Genomic DNA, 27,279 nt, shown 5'->3' on the forward strand with positions numbered 1-27,279 from the left:
AATAACCTTATATCGTGACTCGTATTGACAACTAATTGTAATTAAATATTATACTTATCGGCCTATTCGGTTTTTAGCCGTGTTGAATTTAGGTGGTGTTTACATTAGACTGTATCCGTCTCATTTTCGTCGCGGATGCACTGTCCGTTCACATTAAAATGCTGGGAAACGACTCCACAGGCGGAACAACTTGAATCCGCCAGGGCCCACGTATTCAATCCATTACGTATCTGATCCGGTGCTGTGTAAACATTGAGGAACGAGGATACACTGTGCTGAGCTCTAGCTGACGTCGTCATTGGACAACGTCACTGTGACATCCACCTTCCTGATTCGCTGGCGTTGGTCATGCCACGTTGGTCATGTGACGCGACTGCTGAAAAACGGAGCGGACTTTCACTTGCTGCTATTTGTCCCGAATCACAGCTTGTGCACTTCACTCGTGCGCTCTGTGAGCTGCGCAGGGCCGGAGTGCGCACCCTCCAGAGGGCACTCGCTGTTCAGGGCGGAGTGATTTGGAGCGCAGGATGCCTGCGGAGCCGAGCGTATCCGTGTATTGGCGTTGCTGTGTGCACGCGAATCGTTTTAAAAACAATCTGATGATCCACTGATACGGTCTAATGTAAACACCACCTTAGTTCGTTTGGTCCACGGCAGGCGTCGCTTATCCGCGCGATCTTCACGAGACTTGTGCGAGACTTCGAAACGTGAAGTGTCAGCCAGTTGTCAGTGCTGCCATTTTGAAAACTGTTTTCCAAATGAAATATTGCACAAAAATGAGTTTAAATGACGATTACTGCCTACTTTTTTCAAACTGTCCTGATTGCCATCAAAACAAACAAAACGTCCGGCTTGATTACATCAGCATTCGAAAGAGGGTGCGCGCGTCTTTTGACAACGTTGGCAGATGTTGGTCACTTTGATTTCCGCTGTACGTTTTACTTCCGTCCTACGATGTCTCGCACAGGTCTCAACGAATCTCATTTACATGCAGCAGTAAAAGACCTCGGAGTGATTATTGACCCCAGTCTTTCATTCGAAACTCACATTGATAACATCACCCAGATAGCTTTCTTTCATCTCAGAAATGTTGCAAAGATAAGAAATTTAATGTCATTGCATGATGCAGAAAAACTAGTCCATGCTTTCGTTACCTCCAGGTTGGATTATTATAATGCCTTACTGTCTGGATGTTCCAATAAGTGCATAAACAAGCTCCAGTTAGTTCAAAATGCAGCAGCAAGAGTCCTTACTAGAACTAGAAAATATGACCACATCACGCCTGTCTTATCCACACTGCATTGGCTCCCAATCAAATTTCGTATTGATTATAAAATACTACTATTGACCTTTAAAGCACTAAATGGTCTCGCACCACAGTACCTGAGTGAACTTCTGCTCCTCTATGACCCGCCACGCCTACTTAGATCAAAAGGTGCAGGCTATCTGCTGGTACCTCGTATAGTGAAGGCTACATCAGGGGGCGGAGCCTTTTCTTACAAAGCCCCACTGTTATGGAACAGCCTTCCAAGTAATGTTCGGGAATCAGACACAGTCTCAGTGTTTAAGTCTCGGCTGAAAACATATCTGTTTAGTCAAGCCTTTTGTTAATGGTGTTTATGAGGTAAAGGAGTAGATATGGAGGGTCCTCAGACATAGAGTGTTTTGGTAAACTGGGATGTATGGATGCTGTCAGTCCCCACTTGCTTGCTCACTCGAGTTTGTTGACGGTGTAGTGGCTGGCTGCTTTATGTCCTGGGGCTCCCTCATGCCTGTGTTACCTTCTGGCTCTCTCCTTTTAGTTATGCTGTCATAGTTAGTTGCCGGAGTCCCTGCTTGTACTCGGTGCAATATGTATACTGTTCCTACTTATTCAGGTGACATTGGGCATACCTAACCACCTGTGTTTTCTTTCCCTCCCCCCCACCCCAAATCTGTCCCTCTGAGTTACATGGAGTCAACAGGAAATCTTTTGGTGGAGAGGGTGGAGACCTCGACTGGCTATCGTAGCCTGCAGGGAATCGGCCGTCAGACATTCTGTCGCATGTCCCAGACCCGGTGAAATGTAACTGAATTGTCTTGGCCAGCCCTAAGGATCCCATCTGCATCTCATCATTGCTGAGGAGTGTGCTCCCATCACCCAGTCAAGCATCCAGCCAGAGCAGGTCATGATATTTTTTACCATATTAACATGCCATTGTTGTGTGTTATGCCTGATGTAAAGACTCTCGTCTCTGCGAGCCTACCACACAGATTTAATACTTGTCATTTTTAGGGCATACCTAACAACGTGTTTTCTTTCTCTCTCTCCCCCCCCCCCCCATCTGTCCCTCTGAGTTACATGTTGATCCTGGGATTGAGATGCTGGCCTCTTCTGCCCCTCGGACCTGCTTGATCCATCCCGGTGCCCTATGTCTGGTCGGAGTTTTATCGCACCGTTCCTGTGAAGGACGGCCCCATGAGGACAGTTGAGGGTTATACCTGTTAAACTGTTAATATTACAGTCAGGCTGTCTGTTGTTGCCCAAATGAGGATGGGTTCCCTTTTGAGTCTGGTTCCTCTCGAGGTTTCTTCCTCATGTCGTCTGAGGGAGTTTTTCCTTGCCACCGTCGCCACAGGCTTGCTCATTGGGGATAGATTAGAGAGAAAATTAGTTCATGTTTTAAGTCATTCAAATTCTGTAAAGCTGCTTTGCGACAATGTTTATTGTTAAAAGCGCTATACAAATAAACTTGATTTGATTTGATTTACATATGGACTGATATATTACATAGCGTATTTCAAACACTCAACGTGCTATAGTAGTGACAAAATAGCGAGCAAAAATGCATTCCTATATATTTGATAAAATGAGAAATAGAATTTTGATAAAAAAAATTGCCTTCAGTTCTCCTTTAAGAATAGTGTCTCAAACTGGTGCTCCTGTTATGTTAGGTATTTTGTCCCTGTCTTTCGACGTAATCATATTTTATTTATCTTGACGGGAGTGATCTCTTCCAGGATGACCCCACTACTTACCTACAGGGTACAAGAGCATTAATGATCAAATCACATGCTAAGGTTTGTAGGAGATTGTGGACTGACGTTAGTCAGTGCTCTCCCACCATCATCAAAACACCAGTTGAAGGAATATCTTTTGGATTTAATCCCTTCAGTACAGTTCAAGTGTCTTGCAGAATCATTGCTAATACACATTATAGCTTTACTGGTGGCTTGTATTAGCCTAGCGTCTCACTCAAACCCATTATCTTGGTTTTAAGTTTATTTTTAAATGTACACTATGACATTGAATCTATTTAGCATTTGTCTGAACATATTGTAGATTCAACGTCAGTAGAGGTGTATGACCAACCACTTTGTCTCTTGCTAGAAGGTATGTACGAGACATCAACCTGTCTGGAAGTCTATGTGTGGTTACACCAACTGAGTGGCAGAATGCCTCACTTATGGAGTGGCGGTATTAGTATTCAGCTCAAATGCCATGAAAATACACACACAGAGGGGGGGAAACACATCTACAAAATGGATTTAAAGGTACTGACTGCAAAGTCATGTGATTATTTATTTATTTATTTATTTATTTATTTTGTGCATGGCGTTTTCTTATGTTCCGCAAGAACAATATCATGCGGACAAGTTGAGATCATTTTGATGTGCTGAGGGTCGTTTTCCTCCATTTTGGGACCGAATATCCTACCTCCTGAGGTAAACAGTACGGCCCTATGGAAACAGGAAACAGCCGAACGCAAGGAGCTTGAACTGATTAGCATAATTATGGAACTGCGTCACACCAAGATGGTGACGCGTGGAAAACACCATGACTCTGTGTCGACCTCGAAGAGTTTTGAGTTGCAGGGATATAATTTGTGGTTGACGTTCTTGAATAGATCCGTAAAACAAAAGACGAACACGTTATATCTTTTATCTGTTCCTGCTTTTGTGTTCTCTTTTCTTTCTTTGTCCAATCAAAAACATTCGGTGTATAACTCCATCCTCAGACTCACCAATCCAAGGCAAGTGCTGCAAATTCATCGGATTTTACACCCGTTTCATCCTTCAGTCGATTCCAGCTGTCGGTCTGTCCCTTCCCCAAAATTCTTGTGGACAACCTTTTGGTTTCCATCGCTTTCCTGGTGTGCTTTCTAGCTGATTCACTTTTACAGTTAGGTCCATAAATATTTGGACAGAGGCAACATTTTTCTAATTTTGGTTCTGTACATTACCACAATGAATTTTGAACAAAACAATCCAGATGCAGTTGAAGTTCAGACTTTCAGCTTTAATTCAGTGGGTTGAACAAAATGATTGCATAAAAATGTGAGGAACTAAAGCATTTTTTTAAACACAATCCCTTCATTTCATGGGCTCAAAAGTAATTGGACAAATTAAATGATTGTAAATAAAATGTTCATTTCTAATACTTGGTTGAAAACCCTTTGTTGGCAATGACTGCCTGAAGTCTTGAACTCATGGACATCACCAGACGCTGTGTTTCCTCCTTTTTAATGCTCTGCCAGGCCTTTACTGCAGCGGTTTTCAGTTGCTGTTTGTTTGTGGGCCTTTCTGTCTGAAGTTTAGTCTTTAACAAGTGAAATGCTGCTCAATTGGGTTGAGATCAGGTGACTGACTTGACCATTAAAGAATATTCCACTTCTTTGCTTTAATAAACTCCTGGGTTGCTTTGGCTTTATGTTCTGGGTCATTGTCCATCTGTATTATGAAACGCCGACCAATCAGTTTGGCTGGATTTGAGCACACAGTATGTCTCTGAATACCTCAGAATTCATCCGGCTGCTTCTGTCCTGTGTCACATCATCAATAAACACTAGTGACCCAGTGCCACTGGCAGCCATGCATGCCCAAGCCATTACACTGCCTCCACCGTGTTTTACAGATGATGTGGTATGCTTTGGCTCATGAGCTGTACCACGCCTTCGCCATACTTTTTTCTTTCCATCATTCTGGTAGAGGTTGATCTTGGTTTCATCCGTCCAAAGAATGTTCTTCCAGAACTGTGCTGGCTTTTTTAGATGTTTTTTTAGCAAAGTCCAATCTAGCCTTTTTATTCTTGAGGCTTATGAGTGGCTTGCACCGTGCAGTGAGCCCCCTGTATTTACTTTCATGCAGTCTTCTCTTTATGGTAGATTTGGATATTGATACGCCTACCTCCTGGAGAGTGTTTTCACTTGGTTGGCTGTTGTGAAGGGGTTTCTCTTCACCATGGAAATTATTCTGCGATCATCCACCACTGTTGTCTTCTGTGGGCGTCCAGGTCTTTTTGCATTGATGAGTTCACCAGTGGTTTCTTTCTTTCTCAGGATGTACCAAACTGTAGATTTTGCCACTCCTAATATTGTAGCAATTTCTCGGATGAGTTTTTTCTGTTTTCGCAGCTTAAGGATGGCTTGTTTCACCTGCATGGAGAGCTCCTTTGACCGCATGTTTTCTTCACAGCAAATGCAAGCACCACACCTCAAATCAACTCCAGGCCTTTTATCTGCTTAATTGAGAATGACATAACGAAGGAATTGCCCACACCTGCCTATGAAATAGCCTTTGAGTCAATTGTCCAATTACTTTTGGTCCCTTTAAAAACAGGGCGGCACATGTTAAGGAGCTGAAACTCCTAAACCCTTCATCCAATTTTAATGTGGATACCCTCAAATGAAAGCTGAAAGTCTGGACTTTATGTCCATGTCCATTATATAACTAAATTTGAATATGTTTCAGTAAACAGGTAAAAAAACAAAATTTGTGTCAGTGTCCAAATATATATGGACCTAACTGTATATTTTCCTTTTCTTTTGCACTGGATTTTAGCTGGCGGGAGAGCCGAGTCCACCATGTTTACCTACGCCGACATGTTTTGCTTAAAAGCAGGTCAAACACACCCCATGGTGCTCATGTGATATTGTTGCTCACTTGCTTCGGCGAGCTCCGGAATCATAAAATGTGGGATGCGTTTTATCTCAGCAAAACGTTTCCACACAGGATACACGGTGTGTGTGTGTGCAGCAGCACAACTCCTCGATTTCAACTCAAATCAACTTCAGATCAGTGCGAAACATCTCGAAACTCCAACAGCAATAGAAATAGAGCATTTTTACCCAGAATTCAACTTTGCAGTCAGAACCTTTGTCTTTATATTTGAGGTCAATCTTTTTTTTTTTTTTTTACATAACACATTTTACCTGTTTACTGTATCTCATACACCTACCAATGCTGTATCAATAAGTAAATTATTCATATAGAAAATTCAAATAGCAAAATATACGCATATAAATATATAAAGCAATATATAAAACAGCAATAAGTGCAAACAGCACTTGCACTTGGAGTAAATGATGCTTAGTAAGTCTTGCTTTTTTAAAGTTTTAAAGTTGGGTGCACATTGCATCCTGCCCTTCTTCATGCAATGCAAATAGAAGGTGCCTTAAGTTATTCTATATTGGATTACATTTGTCTAAGTGAGCAAAGAACTGAAAGACTGCTGGCTTAGTGAGACAAAAACAGAGGAAATATAAGCTAACAACTCGGGGTTAATCAAATGTATTAAACCAATCTATCTTTGTCTCTCTCTCACGCAGATACAGATGCAATTCCCCAGACAGTATTACATAAAACAACTGGTCTCGAAAGCACAGAAGAATTTTAAAACTCTAATTTGAAAGTTTTCTAAAGTTCTGAGCTCCTGAAGTTTAGCAGGGATGTGCAGAAATCTACTTCAGCAATTAAAACTGCTTTATTGTAGCACGACACCACTTCTGCTCACTCAGCAGGCTTCTTTTCTCCAGCTCACTGAGTCATCTTCAGACATCTCCTACTGCAATAGAAGCTGTCAGGGTCTACCTCCAGTTCCTCTCAAAGATCAAATGGAACAATACTGAGCATCTTGAATTGTTTAGTGAGAAAGAGAGAGAGAGAGAGATATCATGCAATAGCAGGGAGAAATGTGCTGTATCTGGTCATGAAGCAAGAGTTCCAACCACAAAGTTGTTCATTTTGCGATAAGAGCATATTCTGAACTGTTTTATTTCTCTTAGAGCACAGCAGTTTGCCAAGGTGAACAATTTTAGCGGAGCTCCCAGCGGAGCACCATACCTAAGAAAAAATGGTAAACCCATCGAGTCGACTTTTTGTGGTTTGTCCATGTGGCCAGTGTTAGTAATTACCAGTCATACACACCGCCTAGTGGCCAGTGTTAGTAATTACCAGTCATACACACCGCCTAGCGGCCAGTGTTAGTAATTACCAGTCGTACACACCGCCTAGCGGCCAGTGTTAGTAATTACCAGTCGTACACACCGCCTAGCGGCCAGTGTTAGTAATTACCAGTCATACACACCGCCTAGTGGCCAGTGTTAGTAATTACCAGTCATACACACCGCCTAGTGGCCAGTGTTAGTAATTACCAGTCATACACACCGCCTAGTGGCCAGTGTTAGTAATTACCAGTCATACACACCGCCTAGTGGCCAGTGTTAGTAATTACCAGTCATACACACCGCCTAGTGGCCAGTGTTAGTAATTACCAGTCATACACACCGCCTAGCGGCCAGTGTTAGTAATTACCAGTCGTACACACCGCCTAGTGGCCAGTGTTAGTAATTACCAGTCATACACACCGCCTAGGGGCGGCACGGTGGTGTAGTGGTTAGCGCTGTCGCCTCACAGCAAGAAGGTCTGGGTTCGAGCCCCGTGGCCAGTGAGGGCCTTTCTGTGTGGAGTTTGCATGTTCTCCCCGTGTCCGCGTGGGTTTCCTCCGGGTGCTCCGGTTTCCCCCACAGTCCAAAGACATGCAGGTTAGGTTAACTGGTGACTCTAAATTGACCGTAGGTGTGAATGTGAGTGTGAATGGTTGTCTGTGTCTGTGTCAGCCCTGTGATGACCTGGCGACTTGTCCAGGGTGTACCCCGCCTTTCGCCCGTAGTCAGCTGGGATAGGCTCCAGCTTGCCTGCGACCCTGTAGAACAGGATAAAGCGGCTACAGATAATGAGATGAGATGAGGTGAGACAAACCACCTAGTGGCCAGTGTTAGTAATTACCAGTCATACACACCGCCTAGTGGCCAGTGTTAGTAATTACCAGTCATACACACCGCCTAGTGGCCAGTGTTAGTAATTACCAGTCATACACACCGCCTAGTGGCCAGTGTTAGTAATTACCAGTCATACACACCGCCTAGTGGCCAGTGTTAGCCAGTAAAGAAATAAAACAAAAGAGACTGGCTATGATATAAGAAAATTCTACAACCCAGAAACAGATGGGAGCTCCACTTTTAGGCAGTGCCTAAATCTATATATTACTAATTAAAGCATGACATGGCTGTCGAATGTCTTAAACAAGCTAGTTCCTGTTTTTTTGTTTGTTTGTTTTTAAACCAGCCTCACCTTTTTGCTCTCTCTTTAATTAAATAAGATACATAACTGAGAAACTGCAAAGTCATCTCTCCTGAAGACTTTCCTCGTGACACCTTTAACTCTGACTCTTAGAAAACTCTGACACTGAAGACTCCTTCCAAAAATACTAAATTAAATTAAATCTCCCACACAGAAAACATCACTATATCAGCAACTACACTTTTTTTTAAATCACTTTTTGTAAAGTCAGGTCAAGTTTATTTGTATAGCGCTTTTAACAACAGACATTGTCGCGAAGCAGCTTTGCAGAACTGTAATGACTTTAAACATGAGCTAATTTTATCCCTAATTTATCCCCAGTGAGCAAGCCTGTAGTGACGGTGGTGAGGAAAAACTCCCTCAGATGACATGAGGAAGAAACCTCGAGAGGAACCAGACTCAAAAGGGAACCCATCCTCATCTGGGTGATAACAGATAGCGTGATTATAAATAATTCACTTCTGTAACTGTGTCCTATAGAGTCACAAAGTATAACTGTGAAACCAGGAAATTCATTATAGTTTTAATATGAAGTCTATTTTGTTGAAGTTATAAACTGTTCATTGATGAAGACTTGAGTGCAAAACTGTTCATGACAACTGCAGTCCTAAAGTTAGCAAGTCAACTGTAGTCCTCGGGCAGAAAACATTACTGTAAGGGTCCAGAGCATCTTCCAAGTGCGACTTTCAACTGTCCATATGGGGCCGTCCTCTACAGGAGCGATGTGATGAGACTCCAGCCAGATGTAGGGCACCAGGATGGATCAGGCAGGTCCGAGGAGCACCATACAAGTCCCTGTCCTCTATTGTAGCGCTCATGTGTTTTGGAGGCAAGATTGAAAGGAAGGGGTGGGATTTTTCAATATCTAGCATACATTGCTGGTTTCTCCAAAATTACCAATGCTGCCTTTGATATAAATATTAGTTCAAGATGGCAGTGCGGCAGCAGCATGCAGCGGCCTCTCTGGATCCAAAATGGTGCTTTTTTTGTTTCATTTTGTTCCTCTGCTCGACCCTGTACAGCACATGGACATCGAATCAACTGGCGTTCATGTCTACCATCTCCAGACACTCCTTCAATACAGATACCATGCAGAAAACATGATAAAAGACGATCTGCTGGAGAAGCTATGCAACTTCGGCCTGCTCCGAGGAACAGGCCTCCAGTCCTCGGCCTCGCCTGAGGCCAGTGACACAGGGAGGAGTCATCAGAAGTGGTGTGCAAGGAGGCGGAAATGTGGCAAACACACAAGGTTTACATTTCTTTATTCTCTTTTCATATACTACCTCAATATGCACACTCAACTCTGCACTTTATGCTGTTTGTGTCGTTTATTGTCTGCAGTGTTGTACTCTTGCACTTTATGTTCTATTATAGATTGTAGTCCTTTAGTGTAGCACCATGGTCCTGGAGAAACGTTGTTTCGTTTTAACTGTGTACTATACCAACTGTATATGGTTGAAATGACAAATAAAAAACCCTTGACCTTGAGTTGCCTCGTAATTGGAAATATTTTCAGAGCTGTAAAAAGGCATCACCTTGTGAGCAACCAGATTTGAGATTTCAACAGCACGACTAAGACATAAACACTTTGCTCAAGGACAGTGTTCACAAGGCTGCATGACTTTTTCTTGTACATTTACGCATACCAGTGAATATCCACTGACCTGAGGACTGCTTTATTCAATTTTGGTGTCAAGTTGGCATAATGCCACAGTCAAGTGACCAATTTTTGGTCACAGAATGTTATGTTATGACACTGTTAAGGTTCATTAATTGTTGATGGTCCTGAGAAAGGTATGAAATATGAGCAAAGATAAGTCTCATAAAGTTCAGGACTTGAAGACTTGGCATGTATATTGGCAAGATGTAGTAAAGGTTCAGCATTTTACATGAGAATGCTGCAGTGTTGTAGTCAAGTCACTCAGCCTCGAGTCCAGTCTCGAGACCCCAGTGTTCAAGTAAAGAAAATTTTGAGTCGAGTCCAATATTGATCCGAGTCGAGTCTGAGAACAAGACTCCAACCGCAACATTTGACGGTGGCTGTTGCTGCCTTTATGTGAAAGTGTCTCTGCTACTGTGTTGGACTAACGTTCCTGCTCGACTGCCCCGTTTTAGTTAACAGGCTACAGATAAAAAGCTTGTTCATCGCTCAGCAAGCCCCGCCCACTATCAACAGGGCAAATAACATGAGAGAGGGTTAACACTGGCTAGTTCATCGCTCAGCAAGCCCCGCCCACTATCAACAGAGCAATGAACATAGTATGTCACTTCCTTCTCTGGGTGGAGTCTTACCAAATGACGATTGAAGTTCGAGGTTGTCCCCGTCGTCTCATTGATAGTTCTTCTACATATGGAACACATAGCAGTGCATTTTTTCCCACTGCATGAGAAGTCTATATAAACAAAGTGGACAATCCTAGGGGCGTCTCTCCAGGCATTTTAGCGCCATTAATGTTAGTTTGTTCCTGAACATGATGTATGAACAGGTGAATGTGCATTCTCTTGCACAAAATTAGTATAAAAATTAATGTAGATATAAATATCTTATGCCAAATTTTTATGGCATGTTACAGAAAATAAAAAATCTGAGTCCTCGTCTCCAATTTACGAGTCTGAATGCAGTTAACGCATGAGTCTGAGTCCAAGTCCGAGTCATCAGTGCTCAAGTCCAAGTCAAGTCACGAGTCCTTAAAATTAGGGCACGAGTCGGACTCGAGTACTACAAGCCTGGAATGCTAAAAAAAAGATATTTTAATAAGTTTCTTCACTTCCTCTGAGGCACACAAAGTCAACCAACTACATCATTTCTAACTGCCAGTTGTGTAACGTAACACACTTGTGGAAAGCTCTATCCTCCTACTTCTGCATCCATGAGCTCACAGACGCCCATGACCAACTAGTGTCACTGTGATTGATAAGGAACAGAGAGGATGCCACCCTGCCATCCCTGAAAGCACAGACAGTTTTGTTCACTTGGACTCCTAGCCATGGATAGCAGGATGGCGGGATTTGAACTCAAGATTTGAAGATCAGACGCTGAACACTTTCTTTGTATTGCACCCTAGAAACCTATTTCTTAACATATGCAATATTTTTTTTATGTCATATCTTCCAGGCATTTAATGAATGTTCAGCCAGAGATCTTTTTTTTTTTTTTTAGATGAAGGTGCTTATTATTTACTGAATCAGTTAAATCCTTGGATTCCAGATACTCATTACTAAGCAATTGCAAATATGACAGGGGCAAATTCTTTTTGGAGGTCAAAAAAAATAAAAAATCTTGATGGTGCTTTCACACATCTCGATTTTCTTCATATGTTTTACATGAAACTCCATGGTTTTTTTAAAAGCACCCAAGGACTTTAGTACCTCCTGATCCACCAGGTCGCAAGTTCAAGAGAACGTAAGAAAAAAAAACATACGTTAAGGAGAGAGTGGTGGTGGAAAAGAAACTGTTAGTCTCATTCATTAGTTAGTGACTATAAGCAGACTCATGAAATACTTCACTGGCAATATTCCATCTCATCTCATCTCATTATCTCTAGCCGCTTTATCCTGTTCTACAGGGTCGCAGGCAAGCTGGAGCCTATCCCAGCTGACTACGGACGAAAGGCGGGGTACACCCTGGACAAGTCGCCAGGTCATCACAGGGCTGACACATAGACACAGACAACCATTCACACTCACATTCAAACCTACGGTCAATTTAGAGTCACCAGTTAACCTAACCTGCATGTCTTTGGACTGTGGGGGAAACCGGAGCACCCGGAGGAAACCCACGCGGACACGGGGAGAACATGCAAACTCCGCACAGAAAGGCCCTCGCCGGCCACGGGGCTCGAACCCGGACCTTCTTGCTGTGAGGCGACAGCGCTAACCACTACACCACCATGCCGCCCGGCAATATTCCAATTTTGCAAAAAATAATAACGGCTATTTTTGGGACATGATGTGATGTCCCACTTTGTGTGGCTGCAAACAGTCGCGTCGCACAAGCAGCTCAAATTCTCTTCATTTTCTGCCTGTGAAGATACAATGAAGGCAAACAATCCCCTCATTACCAGAACTACTGATGTTAATAAATCTCATCAGTTTCATCTAGTTCTCCACATTTGGCAAGCTAGGCTAAATCGTCAGCTGATACTACACTACAGCCCTACTGTATATCAACACAAAAAGGGTAAAAATCAAATAAACAAATAAATAAAAATAAAAAAGCGAAGAAAGGAACACCTCTACAAGCCAATTCCATTATTACATTGAATGTTTTTATCACTAGAATCTTATAAATACTGCACATAAGATCATGTCAAAGTAGTGCACTAGTGAGCATTGTATGTTGTGTACACCCTTTGTGAGGGTGTTACACGGTGTAACACCGTCACAAAGGGTGTACACAACATACAATGCTCACTAGTGGTGTAGTCTACATGATACGCAGGTATACGCCGTATGCCCACTGGAAAAGCTCAGCGATTTCCGTATACTCACTGAAGAGCTCAGTGATTTGCGTATGCGCATACGCCTACCGAAAAATATATTCGTTATTTGAACTGGCCAAACCAACGTCAACATTGTCAGATGAATGTTCCACAGTTCCATTCCTAGATGCCTGTGTCCACCAAACACGCTTTAGCGCTACAAGCGCCTATTCAATTCAAATCCTATGGGCTTCATTAAGAAGACGCTGACAGAGCCCGACTCAGCACTCAAGGCGTTGCGAGTTGATCCAAGAGCAGAGAATTGACCCTTCCGGGAGCTCCGCCCCCCATAGCAACTGTTGCTATGTCAGTCAAGCCAGCCGTCTGCACTTGTCGTGTATGTAGCCAGTCAAATGAGGTCAGAATAGAGGGGAAAGCATACAGGTCGTACGAAGCTACGTAGTTTGATGCCTGTTGCCTTGATGCGAAATCATGAAACGAAAACAAACGACACTATTTCAGTGTTTTCAATGCAGACCTCAAATGCCAGAATATAAAAACACCTGGAAAGTCCTGTAGACCTTTTTTGCAGGGCTTGTGGACTAACACACTGAAGGGCATTGCGTATTTGTTAATTAAATTATTTTTTTCTTCTTTGAAGCAAACATTTGTTTTAGCACATCTAGGATGTTTTATTGTTCATTTAAGCTGATGTGCTGAATAGATAAGAAATAAGAAATGCATTTAATATGTTAAAAATATATTATTGTGATATGTGTTTAATTTACGTCAATATGTCAAATTTTCTTGATACATGAAAAATAAAAAAAATAAAAAAACAATGATGGAAAAGCCCACTTATCTTAAGTTGAATGGTGAATCAAAATTTTATAAATTTTGTACATTTAAACCACATTTGTTTTGCATACAGTAGATCTCTACACAAAACCAGTTTCCAGATGCATATTACTATGCATTAGGCAGTGATGGTGCTCATGAGGTGTTGCTTTCAGGTTATCAGACAGTTACAAGATGGATGAGTACAAATATAACAGTATAGCCACAACACACACATATATATATATATATATATATATAATCTCATCTCATTATCTCTAGCCACTTTATCCTGTTCTACAGGGTCGCAGGCAAGCTGGAGCCTATCCCAGCTGACTACGGGTGAAAGGCAGGGTACACCCTGGACAAGTCTCCAGGTCATCACAGGGCTGACACATAGACACAGACAACCATTCACACTCACACCTACGGTCAATTTAGAGTCACCAGTTAACCTAACCTGCATGTCTTTGGACTGTGGGGGAAACCGGAGCACCCGGAGGAAACCCACGCGGACACGGGGAGAATATGCAAACTCCACACAGAAAGGCCCTCGCCGGCCACGGGGCTCGAACCTGGACCTTCTTGCTGTGAGGCGACAGCGCTAACCACTACACCACCGTGCCACCCGTATACCGTATATATATATATATATATATATATATATATATATACACACACACACGTGTGTATAAATTTTTTTCCCGGGGGGGCGTTGCATGGCAAGCACTGAGTATACCCACTGCAAAAAAAAAGTAGACTACACCACTGGTTACACCATGTGTACACACAACAAACCACTACTGCACATGATTAAGCAATGATCATTCAAGACTTTCGAAGGATAAAGCTTGAATAGATTTTTATTTATTTGTTTGTTTGTTTATTTATTTATCATATATTCCAGGGGTTCTCAACCTTTTCTGCTTTAAGCCCCACCTGTTCATACCTGTAGCGACCTGTAGCCCATTATAAAAGATCCCCAATTATTTTGTCTCATCTATTCTATTAGAACCTAATAATCTATTGTAAAGTGTATTAAAGGGATGTGACATCACTCCCTGTTACAAATGGGAGCCCAGGAATTAAATAAATGCAATAAAAACAAACTCTTTTTAATTGTAGGTGATGTATTTAAAACTGTATGGATGTACCAGAAGCCAATCCATGCACGCAGGTCATTCTCAGTCAAAAGAGATTAATGATCCAAAAGTGGAGTCTGGTCCATTAACACAAGAACTTGTTGCCATGTTTGTGTTCAGCAAACAAGCAAGTTATTAACACCAAGAAGTTCACTCAAAAGAAGTGGATATAGAAACCACTCAATGGGATTAGATCCTTACACACTAACAAAGAAGGATTTTTCCTATGAGTTGGAAAATTTTCCATCCATTGAGTTTCCCGACATCTCAGACTACCTGGTGCTGCAGACATCGTTCTACACGGACACACAGATGAAAACTTGGAAGAGCATGGAGGAGAACAACTTTTTTATATGTGACTGGGTTAAAGATCTGGAGCTCAGGACACTACAAGATAAATCCTGTATTGTTTTTGCCTAGGTAAGGAGGAATTTCTGGGCTTTTTGTCCGTGTCTTTGTGATGGTTGCTCGGACACTACAAGTTTTAGTATCGGGTGTAAACAAACCATGGTTGCTCGATTCTCAATCCTCCCTACTCTTCTTTTCCAGCAGGCATCACAGATCCATATAATTTACTCACAAACATATTTATTTATTCTGCGTGCACGCTCTCTGTCTCTGTGTGTGTTTGCATGTGTGCATGCATGCGTGGGTTAAATGCAAAGGAGGAATGTGACAAAAATAAAGGTTTGTTCTTCTTAATTTACCCACAAATGTATTTATTCCACTTGAAAAGTGTTTGGCAAACCAGCTACCGGATTTGGGACATGACGACATCCTGAACTATTTAGTATTTGGCTTCAAACTTGGAAAAAAAAGTTGCAGCCCACCAGATGGTGCTTCGCGGCCCAGTGGTTGAGAAACCCTGATATACAATACTAAATTCATTAAATGATGTTATTATATATTGTTTGTTTGTTCATTCATTTGTGGCAAAAGTGATTTCATGCTAACACAAATCTTATTTGTATACCACTACGAAAAAGTGTAAAGTTTCATGCCAAATTGTTTGCTTAAAAGTAAGTTAACACAGTATGCGTGTTTCTGTTCATGTGAACTTTTAAAGAGAGAAATAATTCACAATTATTCCACGAAATCGAGTCGTACATGAGCTGATAGCTGACGAGACGCGTAGCACCGAGTTGTCTATAATCCATGTATGATGAGATTGAGTGGAATAACTGTTTTATTCTATCCACATTCACTGGATTTTGAGAAACAGAGCATTTTTATTTTTTGCAAATTTGATCAATAAAAACTTTATACAAAACATCCGACAAAATCATTTCCGCTTAGAAGCTGATATATGAGCTGATAGCCTAGTAGTAGAATAGCCAATCAGAGTGTGCAACTGCTTATGTCCAATGAATGTGAATAGAATAAACACAGTTATTTTATTTTCTCATACAATTCATTCTATGCATGTGTTAAAACTTGTTAAAAAAACTAAACTAAATTAACAGATTATCTATAAATTAAATTTGAAGAAGTGCTGGATAAGTCATCATTATTTTTAATTACAATGTTGTAATACGTTCTGTCGTAATTATTTGTAATCTCATTTGCATAGCATAAATGCTTTCTTTAATTTTGTGATGTTATTGTTCAATGCAACATTGTTCAGACTGAAAAATTAACTATTATACATTCTATCTCTCTCTCTTTTTTCAATCTTGAGTTATTTTGCTCTTCAGACACTTTGCCATCATCAGTGCAGCATGTCTTTGCATGTGCTTACAAGCTTTTTCCACAATATATACAGTACAGCTGTGGAAAAAATTAAAATTGCTCTCTTAATGTTTTCTGCCCTCCACAATTATTGGCACCCCTCGTTAAGATATGTTCTTAGGCTTCTAATAAGTTCTTTTTTTTAATAATATAGGACAACAATGCAAAAAATGAGAAAAATCCAACCTTTAATTCAAGTGCATTTATTCAGTGGAAAAAAAAAAATCCCACATTAAGAAATAATTATTTTACATGAAATCATGTGTGTCACAATTATTGGCACCCCTGATGTTAATACTTTGTACAACTCCCTTTTGCCAACAAGACAGCACTTAATATTCTCCTATAACATTTCACAAGATGGGAGAGTACAGAGAGAGGGATCTTCGACCATTTCTCTTTGCACAATCTCTCTAAATCGTCCAGAGTCCTGGGTCCTCTCCTATGCACTTTCCTCTTCAGTTCACCCCACAGGTTTTCAATTGGGTTGAGGTCTGGGGACTGAGATGGCCATGGGAGGAGCTGGATTTTGTGTCTGGTGAACCATTTTTGTGTAGATTTGGCCACATGTTTAGGGTTATTATCTTGCTGAAAGACCCAGTGACGACCCATCTTCAACTTTCGGGCAGAGGCCACCAGATTTTGATTTAAAATGTCCTGGTATTTCAAAGAGTTCATGATGCCATGCACCCTAACAAGGTTCCTGGGGCCTTTGGAAGAGAAACAGGCCCACAGCATCACTGATCCTCCCCCATACTTCACAGTGGGCATGAGGTGCTTTTCCGCATACTCATCTTTTGTGATGTATTAGAGTGTTTGTTGCCAAAAAGCTCTATCTTGGTCTCACCTGACCAAAGCACGTGGTTCCAGTTGAAGTCCCAGTACCGCTTAACGAACTCCAGACGTTTACCGGTACGTTTATGCTTGTAAGTGAGAAAAGGCTTTTTCCGTGCATGCTTCCCAAACAGCTTGTTGGCATGTAGATAGCGCCTGATGGTTGTTTTGGAGACTTTGTGACCTCAAGATGCTACTCTTTGATGCAATTCTCTAACAGTGAGCTTTGGAGACCTTTTTACTTCTCTTACCATCCTCCTCACTGTGCGTGGTGGCAAGATAAACTTGCATCGGCGAGTGGCTATTTTCTTGTAGCCATTGCCTGGCTTATGAAGGTCGACACACATCTGCCTTACCTGAATGGTGTGTTCTCTTGTCTTTCCCATGCTGAAGAGTGGATAAGAGAAATAGGCCTCTGTGTCACATCATATTTATACCCCAGGGAAACAGGATGTGATGAATTACTAATTAAAGGTTCCTAGATATGCTGACCAACTTTATAAACCACAGTAGAAATGACAGAAATGCTTCAATTACATTTATTTTCTAGGAATTGTTATGGGTGCCAATAATTGTGGAACAGGTCATTTTATGAAAAATAATATTATTTCTTAGTCAGGGATTTTTTTTTAAATTCACTTGAGTTAAGGGTTACATTTTTCTACAATTTTCAGTGTGAGATTATGCTTGTGCAATAAAAATTGAATTTATTTTAAGGCTTTTAACACATCTCAACCAGGGGTGCCAATAATTGTGGAGGGCGCTGTATATATTTATACGGACACATACAGTTGCGGTCAGAAGTTTACATACATGGATATGAATGTCATGGCAATATTGGGTTCTCGATGATTTCTTTGAACTGTTCTTTTACTGTGACAGAATGATTGTACAACATACCGTATACTGACAAAAAAAAAAACAAGACTTTTGCACGTTTTAGTTTATTCTGGGTTTTCTGAAATCAACACAAGACCAAAGTTATACATACAAGGTTAAAAATAAACCTACATCAATAATATGTGGCTAAATTTATATATAAATAATATTTGGTTAAATTTTCCCTTAACAAATTTCACCTTGACCAGATGTTTTTGTTTGCCATCAACAAGCTTCTGGGAGAATTCTGGCCAGATATTTGACCACCCTTCTTGGTAGACTTCAATGAAATTTGCGTGTTTCCTGGGAGGGACCCGAGTCTTAAGCCCAGTCCATATATTTTCAATAGGGGTGAGGTCAGGACTTGTTTTAAGGTTAATATTAACCTGCTTTATCCATTCCACAACCAGCTCTGGTGTTTGTTTTGGATCATAGCCCTGTTAGAACAACCAACTTGTGTCCAAGTTTCTACCGTCTAACTGATGGTTTGAGGTTATGCTGAAGAATTCTGAAGTACTTCTCCTTCTTCATTATTCCATCCCTTTGTGCAATGCACCAGTTCCACTGGCAGCAAAACACACTCGGAGCAAACAACTCAATCTTTGTCTCATCCGACCATAAAACATTCTGCCAGAAGGCTCTCTCTTTGTCCATGTGGTCAGCTGCAAATGTTAGTCGAGTTTGAAGGTGTCAGTTTTGGAGCAGGGGCTTCTTTCTTGGACAGCAGCCTGTCAGTTCATGGCAGTGTAAAACTGGCTTGACTATAAACAATGTTCTAGCAGTTTCCAGTTCCTGCCAGGCCTGTGCTGTGGCAGTTCCTGGGTTGGCCCTGACCATCTGAACCAGTTTCACAAACAAGAAGTTAAGAGGCCTTGGCTTTGATAAATTCAAAGACATTTTAGAACATTCAGCACTACTGAATTAATCATCTAAGTAGGGATACAGTATGTACTGTCTATTTTGACCCTTTTTGTGTAATTATGACCCTGTGCTGAATTCAGAATACCCAAAATAAATTAAAACATGCACCATTTTTTTTCTGTTCATAATGCACTTCATTCTGCTGCCAAAAAAGAACAGTTCAACAAAAATCACTGAAAGCTCAATATTGCCATGACATTTATGTCCATGATGACATTCATGTTCATATATGGTACCAGTCAGTGTTGTGGTCGAGTCACTAAACCTCGAGTCAGAGTCCAGTCTCGAGTCCCCAGTGTTCAAGTCCGAGTCATCAGTGCTCAAGTCGAGTCATGAGTCCTTAAAATTAGGGCACGAGTCGGACTCAAGTCCGAGTCCGGGACTCGAGTACTACAAGCCTGGTACGAGTCAAAAGTTTGGATATGCCTTCAAATTCAATGGCTTTTCTTTATTTTTATTAGTTAAGAGACATTTCATATCTTAAAGTAATGATGGATGTCATTTCTCTTTATTTATCTGAATGGTTATTGACATATTACACCTTATTAAATGTGAATATAAACAATTTTACTATCCCATTGTCTAATATTATTTATAGAATGTGGCAGTGACTAATTGTTAACCAATGTACACTTACTAAATTTCAAGGAAACCTTCGAATTCAAAGTTTTTCTTTATTTTTATTAATTAAAATACACTTCATGTCTTAAAGCAATGATGGATATCATTTCTCTTTACTTAGTTGTCCAGTTCTTGACATAATACTGTATGGATTACTACAGTTGTGGTGTTGAATAGGGCTGTTTACTGTATTTTTATTATTTACTGTTTGATCTCAAATGCATTAAGAAGGCAAGACATTGCGCTACTGAACTTTTTGACAAGGCACACCTGTTAACTGAAAAGCATTCCAGATGACTACCTCATGAAGCTGGTTAAGATAATGACAATAGAGTGTAAAGCATCATCAGGGTAAACACTATTGGATACGCTGAATAACTGAAATAATTTTTTTCGCGGTGCAGTTTCCATCAAATCCTGCGCTCTGATTGGCTGGCGAGCGGGTCCGTATCCTACAGTACGGACTCCGGTTACGGACCCCGGTTATGGACCTCTGGCGACTCGCTTGTTCACAACATCAACAAACATAGTAGAATTTTTTGTCAACATTTATCTTTTTTTTTTATAAGATTTATTTAGAAGATTATCAAAAACCTTATAAATTTTTGCCAGCATTTCTCAGGAGAATAGCATTAATTTTACAGCATGGATAGCGATAACGACAGTCGTCACAGCGAAAGCGAGTTTTACTACCCTGAGGAAGAAGAAATAAAATAAAACATTTCAGGAGAAAGCTAAAAACCTCTAACTTGCCAACGCCGAGCAAAAACATGGCTGAATCCTGAATGACTCCTATTTGTATAAATAGGGGACTACAGTGCTGAGCGTAAATGAGTGCACCCCCTTTGAAAAGTAACATTTTAAACAATATCTCAATGAACACAAACAATTTCCAAAATGTTGACAAGACAAAGTTAAATATAACATCTGTTTAACTTATAACATGAAAGTAAGGTTAATAAGATAAACTTAGATTACACATTTTTCAGTTGTACTCAAATTAGGGCGATGCAAAAATAAGTACACCCCACAACAAAAACTACTACATCTAGTACTTTGTATGGCCTCCATGATTTTTAATGACAGCACCAAGTCTTCTAGGCATGGAATGAACAAGTTGGCGACATTTTGCAACATCAATCTTTTTCCATTCTTCACCAGTGACCTCTTTTAGTGACTGGATGCTGGATGGAGAGTGATGCTCAACTTGTCTCTTCAGAATTCCCCATAGGTGTTCGACTGGGTTCAGATCAGGAGACATACTTGGCCACTGAATCACTTTCACCCTGTTCTTCTTCAGAAATCCAACAGTGGCCTTAGATGTGTGTTTAGTCATGTTGGAAAAGTGCACAACGACCAAGGGCATGGAGTGATGGTAGCATCTTCTCTTTCAGTATAGAGCAATACATCTGTGAATTCATGATGCCATCAATGAAATGCAGCTCCCCGACACCAGCAGCACTCATGCAGCCCCACATAAGGACGCTGCCACCACCATGTTTCACTGTAGGCACCAGGCATTTTTCTTTGTATTCCTCACCTTTGTGACGCCATACAGTTTTGAAGCCATCAGTTCCAAAAACATTTATCTTGGTCTCATCACTCCAGAGTATAGAGTCCCAGTAGTCTTCATCTTTGTCAGCATGGGCCCTGGCAAACTCTAGGTGGACTTTTTTGTGCCTGAGCTTTAGGAGAGGCTTCTTTCGTGGACGGCATCCATGCATGCCATTCCTCTGCAGTGTACGCCATATTGCGTCACGGGAAATAGTCACCCCAGTTTGGCTTTCTATTTCTTTAGATAACTGCAGTGAACTTGCACGCCGATTTTCTTCAACCCTTCTCATCAGAAGATGCTCCTGTTGAGGTGTTAACTTCCGTGGACGACCTGGACATCTCTGTGAGATGGTTGCAGTTCCATCTTTCTTAAATTTTTGTACCACTTTTGCTACAGTATTCTGACTGATAAGTAAAGCTTTGCTGATCTTCTTGTAGCCTTCACCTTTGTGGTGGAAAGAAATTATTTTCTTTGGAGAATTCTGAAGAGACAAGTTGAGCATCACTCTCCATCCAGCATCCAGTCACTAAAAGAGGTCATTGTTGAAGAATGGAAAAAGATTGATGTTGCAAAATGTCGCCAACTTGTTCATTCCATGCCTAGAAGACTCGGTGCTGTCAAAAAATCATGGAGGCCATACAAAGTACTAGATGCAGTAGTTTTTGATGTGGGGTGTACTCATTTTTGCACCACCCTAATTTGAGTACAACTGAAAAAATGTGTAATCTAAGTTTATATTATTAACCTTACTTTCCCGTTATAAGTTAAACAGATGTTATATTAAACTTTGTCTTGTCAACATTTTGGAAATTGTTTGTGTTCATTGAGATATTGTTTAAAATGTTACTTTTCAAAGGGGGTGTACTCATTTACGCTGAGCACTGTACATAGGTGGCAAAATGTAGTTTTTTCCTGCCATGGAAGTGCACTTGTATACCGAGGAGGAAGCCATTTGCATTACAGCCGTGAATGAGGATTCAAAATGGCTTGGCTCGGTTTTCCCTATCGGGCGCTCTCATTTTCTGTTAGAATTTGGTAAAGAAAAAAATATAGTATTTACCAGCTTAAGGTCGGTCCATATGGTGAAATACCGTGACTTCGGCCTTGAATACTGACCTCGGCCCAGAGGGCCTCAGTGAGTACTTTCAAAACCTTGGTCACAGTATTTCATGATACGGACCTCCCAGCTGGTAAATAACATATATATATATGAAACATTTAGGGTTTTTTTTAACACTTTTTTTTAGTTTACTACATAATTCCATCTATGTTCCAGATGTTATTTCATCATTTTGATGTCTCAGTATTGTTCTACAGTATAGAAAATACAAAATACAGAAAAATCTATGAAAGAGTAGGTGTGTTCAGGCTTTTGACTGATGCTGTATGTAAACTTCTGACCAAAACCGTATATATACACATGCTTGTTTTAGACTCTAGACAACACCTCATGAATTTTTTAAGTATATTTTAATTGAAGATTTTTTTAATCAGCTCATCATGCAACAGTCCTAGACTGTGTTCATTTGGTGTGTGTGAAATATATGTTATATTTTATTGAATATTTCAATAATATTGGCAGGCTTTTTTTCGTGGTATATCAGATGTATTCCATTCAGATAGCATGATACTGAATGGGTCAAAGACGCGTAGCTGAATGGAATACATCTGATCTACCACAAAAAAAGCCAGACATTATTATATTATTATTATTATTATAATACACTCTCTTTTCCAGTTTTTCAATGTCCGTTGGTATGTTTTTCTCTTGTAAATATGTGTGAAGAATATCTAATGAAGTTTCAGTCACCTTTTGGGTGTTCAATGCATCTTTGTCTTTCCTGTTGAACAAAGAAATGCTTCTGCACGTACGCAGCGGAAAACTGTCTCACTGAATATCCATATCAGCTCCGACGTGTGACATCATGTTGTCTTGACAACCATGCAATATTGTAAACCATATTCAACGCTCATTCTCCATTGGGTAGAGTGACGTAATACATGTAGGATAAGCAATATGCTGACAATATTGCATGCTACTGAATCAAATGAATGAAACCTGCTAGAAGGGAATAGAACACGTTTTTATTCCATTGAAAACGTGTCCTGGGCGGCACGGTGGTGTAGTGGTTAGCGTTGTCGCCTCACAGCAAGAAGGTCCTGGGTTCGAGCCCCGTGGCCGGCGAGGGCCTTTCTGTGTGGAGTTTGCATGTTCTCCCCGTGTCCGCGTGGGTTTCCTCCGGGTGCTCCGGTTTCCCCCACAGTCCAAAGACATGCAGGTTAGGTTAACTGGTGACTCTAAATTGAGCGTAGGTGTGAATGTGAGTGTGAATGGTTGTCTGTGTCTATGTGTCAGCCCTGTGATGACCTGGCGACTTGTCCAGGGTGTACCCCGCCTTTCGCCCGTAGTCAGCTGGGATAGGCTCCAGCTTGCCTGCGACCCTGTAGAACAGGATAAAGCGGCTAGAGATAATGAGATGAGATGAGATGAAAACGTGTCCTGTATGGATAATAGTTTATTTTATTTAATTTCCCACAGGCATGAAGGTGAGTGTGAATGGCTGTATGTCTCTCTGTGATAGACTGGCGACCCGTCCAGGGTGTACCCTGCCTCTCACCCAGTGCCAGCTGGGATTGGCTCTAGCTTACCCGTGAAAAAAAAAAATGGATAAGTAGTGTAGATGATGAAGGAATGAAATTCATATGATAGTCTTTTGTTACATAAAATTGCATATCTAAATAATCTGGATATGTTTTTAATACTTTAAATTTATGTATGAAAGTGTTAATGTTTGAGGGATTCTTTGTGCAAGTGAACCCTCGAAAAGACCCCCAAAGAACTCATTACATTTATTGAATATATTTACCACTTTACCATTGAACCACATCTAAAAATAGAGTAGTGATGACATAAGAAAGAAATAGATGCCACGAAATGAGTCAGAAGTATTGAGAAGTAAGTCAGTAAACACTATGGGCTCAGAAGTAAACACTATGGCTCAATAGCTTAAAATCACATATTTGTCAGCTAGAACTCTATAATTTCAAGGTCTTGGGTTTCTTTAAGACATTTGGTCATGGTCAACGTACCTGTAGATGTCTCTGGCCATGCCGAAGTCTCCAATTTTGGCCACTCTTCCTGGACCTTTACAAGTGAGTAAGCAGTTTCTCGCTGCAATGTCCCTGTGAAAGATAAACACAGCTTTAGTGCCAGATGAAGGACTTATAGTAAAACTAGCTTTGGAAAATAACAAAGCAATTGTGTTTAAGTCTGGGTTTTAAACATCTATATTTAACTTGAGTTTGATGCTTTTAACTATTTCTCACTACATTCCAAAGAGAAAAATATTTACTTTCCATACACTGCATACTCGAACAACACTAAACTGCTTTGTAATCATATATTCATAATGAGCTAACAATTGAGAGATTAGAAATAAAGCTGGGCGGCACGGTGGTGTAGTGGTTAGCGCTGTCGCCTCACAGCAAGAAGGTCCGGGTTCGAGCCCCGTGGCCGGCGAGGGCCTTTCTGTGCGGAGTTTGCATGTTCTCCCCGTGTCCGTGTGGGTTTCCTCCGGGTGCTCCGGTTTCCCCCACAGTCCAAAGACATGCAGGTTAGGTTAACTGGTGACTCTAAATTGAGCGTAGGTGTGAATGTGAGTGTGAATGGTTGTCTGTGTCTATGTGTCAGCCCTGTGATGACCTGGCGACTTGTCCAGGGTGTACCCCGCCTTTCGCCCGTAGTCAGCTGGGATAGGCTCCAGCTTGCCTGCGACCCTGTAGAACAGGATAAAGCGGCTACAGATAACGAGATGAGATGAGAAATAAAGCTGTTGCTAACTAGCCTCAGTTAATTCCTAATTAGTTAGCAATTGGCATTCAGCTAGTCTGTATCAGTAGACTTATTATCATGCTAGCTAATATTTGAGAACTTAGAAATTTGCTGTTAGTTCATCTTAAATAATTCCAAACCTTTCAAATGTTAACTAGCTAGTTTGTATCGTCAGCGTTATTAGCATACTAGCTAACATTTGAGAGGTTAGGAGCAAACTTGCTGAGATCTAGCCTTAGCTTATTCCTAATGTCTCAAACATTAGCTAGTTATTGGCATTCCAGTAGTTTGTCAGAGTACTTTGTTATCATGCTAACTAACATTTGAAAGAATAGAAATCCATTGTTAGTGAGTCTTGAGTCTTTATATTTTAAATATTAGCTAGCTAGCTAGTTTGTATCATCGGCATTATTAACATGCTAGCTTACATTTGAGAGATTAGAAGCAAACCTTTAGCCTTAGCTAATTCTCAATGTCTCAAATATTAGCTAGCTATTGGCATCTAGGTGGCTTGTCAGTGTTATTGTCCTGCTAGCTAACATTTGAGAGATCAGAGATCTGTAATTAGTCTTGGCTAATTCTTAATCTCTCAAATATCGGCTTGCTATTGCCATTCAGCTAGTCTGTATCCTTAGAGTTATTACCATGCTAGCTAACGTTTGAGAGATTAGGAATGAAGCTGTTGTTAGGTTTAACTAATGCTTTTCCACCTTCCTTTGTGAAAAAGGAACTAATTTGAGGCACCATTCTGAGTCAGACTTTTTTCTTTTGTGAAAAATATTTTTGCTTTCATCGCCCTACTTTAAATCAGTTGAAGAGTTTATACTTTTCTGCTTGAGTTAGTCTGATGACATTGACAATTCAACTTTACCACAGTGTTTATTTTGATGAGTACTTGCACGTTTACTTCCACAGTTTCTGGGATGATGTTCTTGTTATTTACTCTCTCAGATGAACTGTACTCACGCTGAGTTAATCTCATCAGCAAAGAGGCAAGCAAAAACCAGTCACCCAAATGATGAAATGATGACAGCCTCGTGAAATGAACTGGGAGATTGTGTAATTTTGATAGTGATTGTGGTGATAAAGCAGGGCTTTGAAATGGGTGAAAAATTAAATGATAGTGTGGAGGTGGAATAACACTATTTTCACAGTCTATCTTTAACTTTTTTCTTTAATGTACAGTGGTGCTTGAAAGTTTGTGAACCCTTTACAATTTTCTATATTTCTGCATAAATATGACCTAAAACATCATCAGATTTTCACACAAGTCCTAAAAGTAGATAAAGAGAACCCAATTAAACAAAAGAGACAGAAATATTATACTCGGTCATTTATTTATTGAGGAAAAATGATCCAATATTACATATCTGTGAGTGGCAAAAGTATGTTAACCTTTGCTTTCTGTATCTGGCGTGACCCCCTCGTGCAGCAATAACTGCAACTAAAAGTGTCCGGTAACTGTTGATCAGTCCTGCACACCGGCTTGGAGGAATTTTAGCCCGTTCCTCCATACAGAACAGCTTCAACTCTGGGATGTTGGTGGGTTTCCTCACATGAACTGCTCGCTTCAGGTCCTTCCACAACATTTCCATTGGATTAAGGTCAGGACTTTGACTTGGCCATTCCAAAACATTAACTTAATTCTTCTTTAACTATTCTTTGGTAGAATGACTTGTGTGCTTAGGGTCATTGTCTTGCTGCATGACCCACCTTCTCTTGAGATTCAGTTCATGGACAGATGTCCTGACATTTTCCTTTAGAATTTGCTGGTATAATTCAGAATTCATTGTTCCATCAATGATGGCAAGCCATCCTGGCCCAGATGCAGCAAAACAGGCCCAAACCATGATACTACCACCACCATGTTTCACAGATGGGATAAGGTTCTTATGCTGGAATGCAGTGTTTTCCTTTCTCCAAACATAATGCTTCTCATTAAAACCAAAAAGTTCTATTTAGGTCTCATCTATCCACAAAACATTTTTCCAATAGCCTTCTGGCTTGTCCCCGTGATCTTTAGCAAACTGCAGATGAGCAGCAATGTTCTTTTTGGAGAGCAGTGGCTTTCGCCTTGCAACCTTGCCATGCACACCATTGTTGTTC

The 27,279-nt window shown here is 40.7% G+C and overlaps 1 protein-coding gene across 1 annotated transcript in view; it reads right to left on the bottom strand.

The window, feature by feature from the left end:
- alk (ALK receptor tyrosine kinase) overlaps positions 1 to 27,279 on the bottom strand; it is a 225,471-nt gene that overhangs the window by 13,810 nt on the left and 184,382 nt on the right. The window contains exon 21 of the mRNA XM_060934731.1: positions 24,432 to 24,524. Within this exon, the coding sequence (XP_060790714.1) occupies positions 24,432 to 24,524 (93 nt within the window). The remainder of the gene's footprint in view (positions 1 to 24,431; positions 24,525 to 27,279) is intronic.

Source organism: Neoarius graeffei, chromosome 11 (genome assembly GCF_027579695.1).
Source record: "Neoarius graeffei isolate fNeoGra1 chromosome 11, fNeoGra1.pri, whole genome shotgun sequence".
NCBI classification, from domain to species: Eukaryota; Metazoa; Chordata; class Actinopteri; order Siluriformes; family Ariidae; genus Neoarius; species Neoarius graeffei.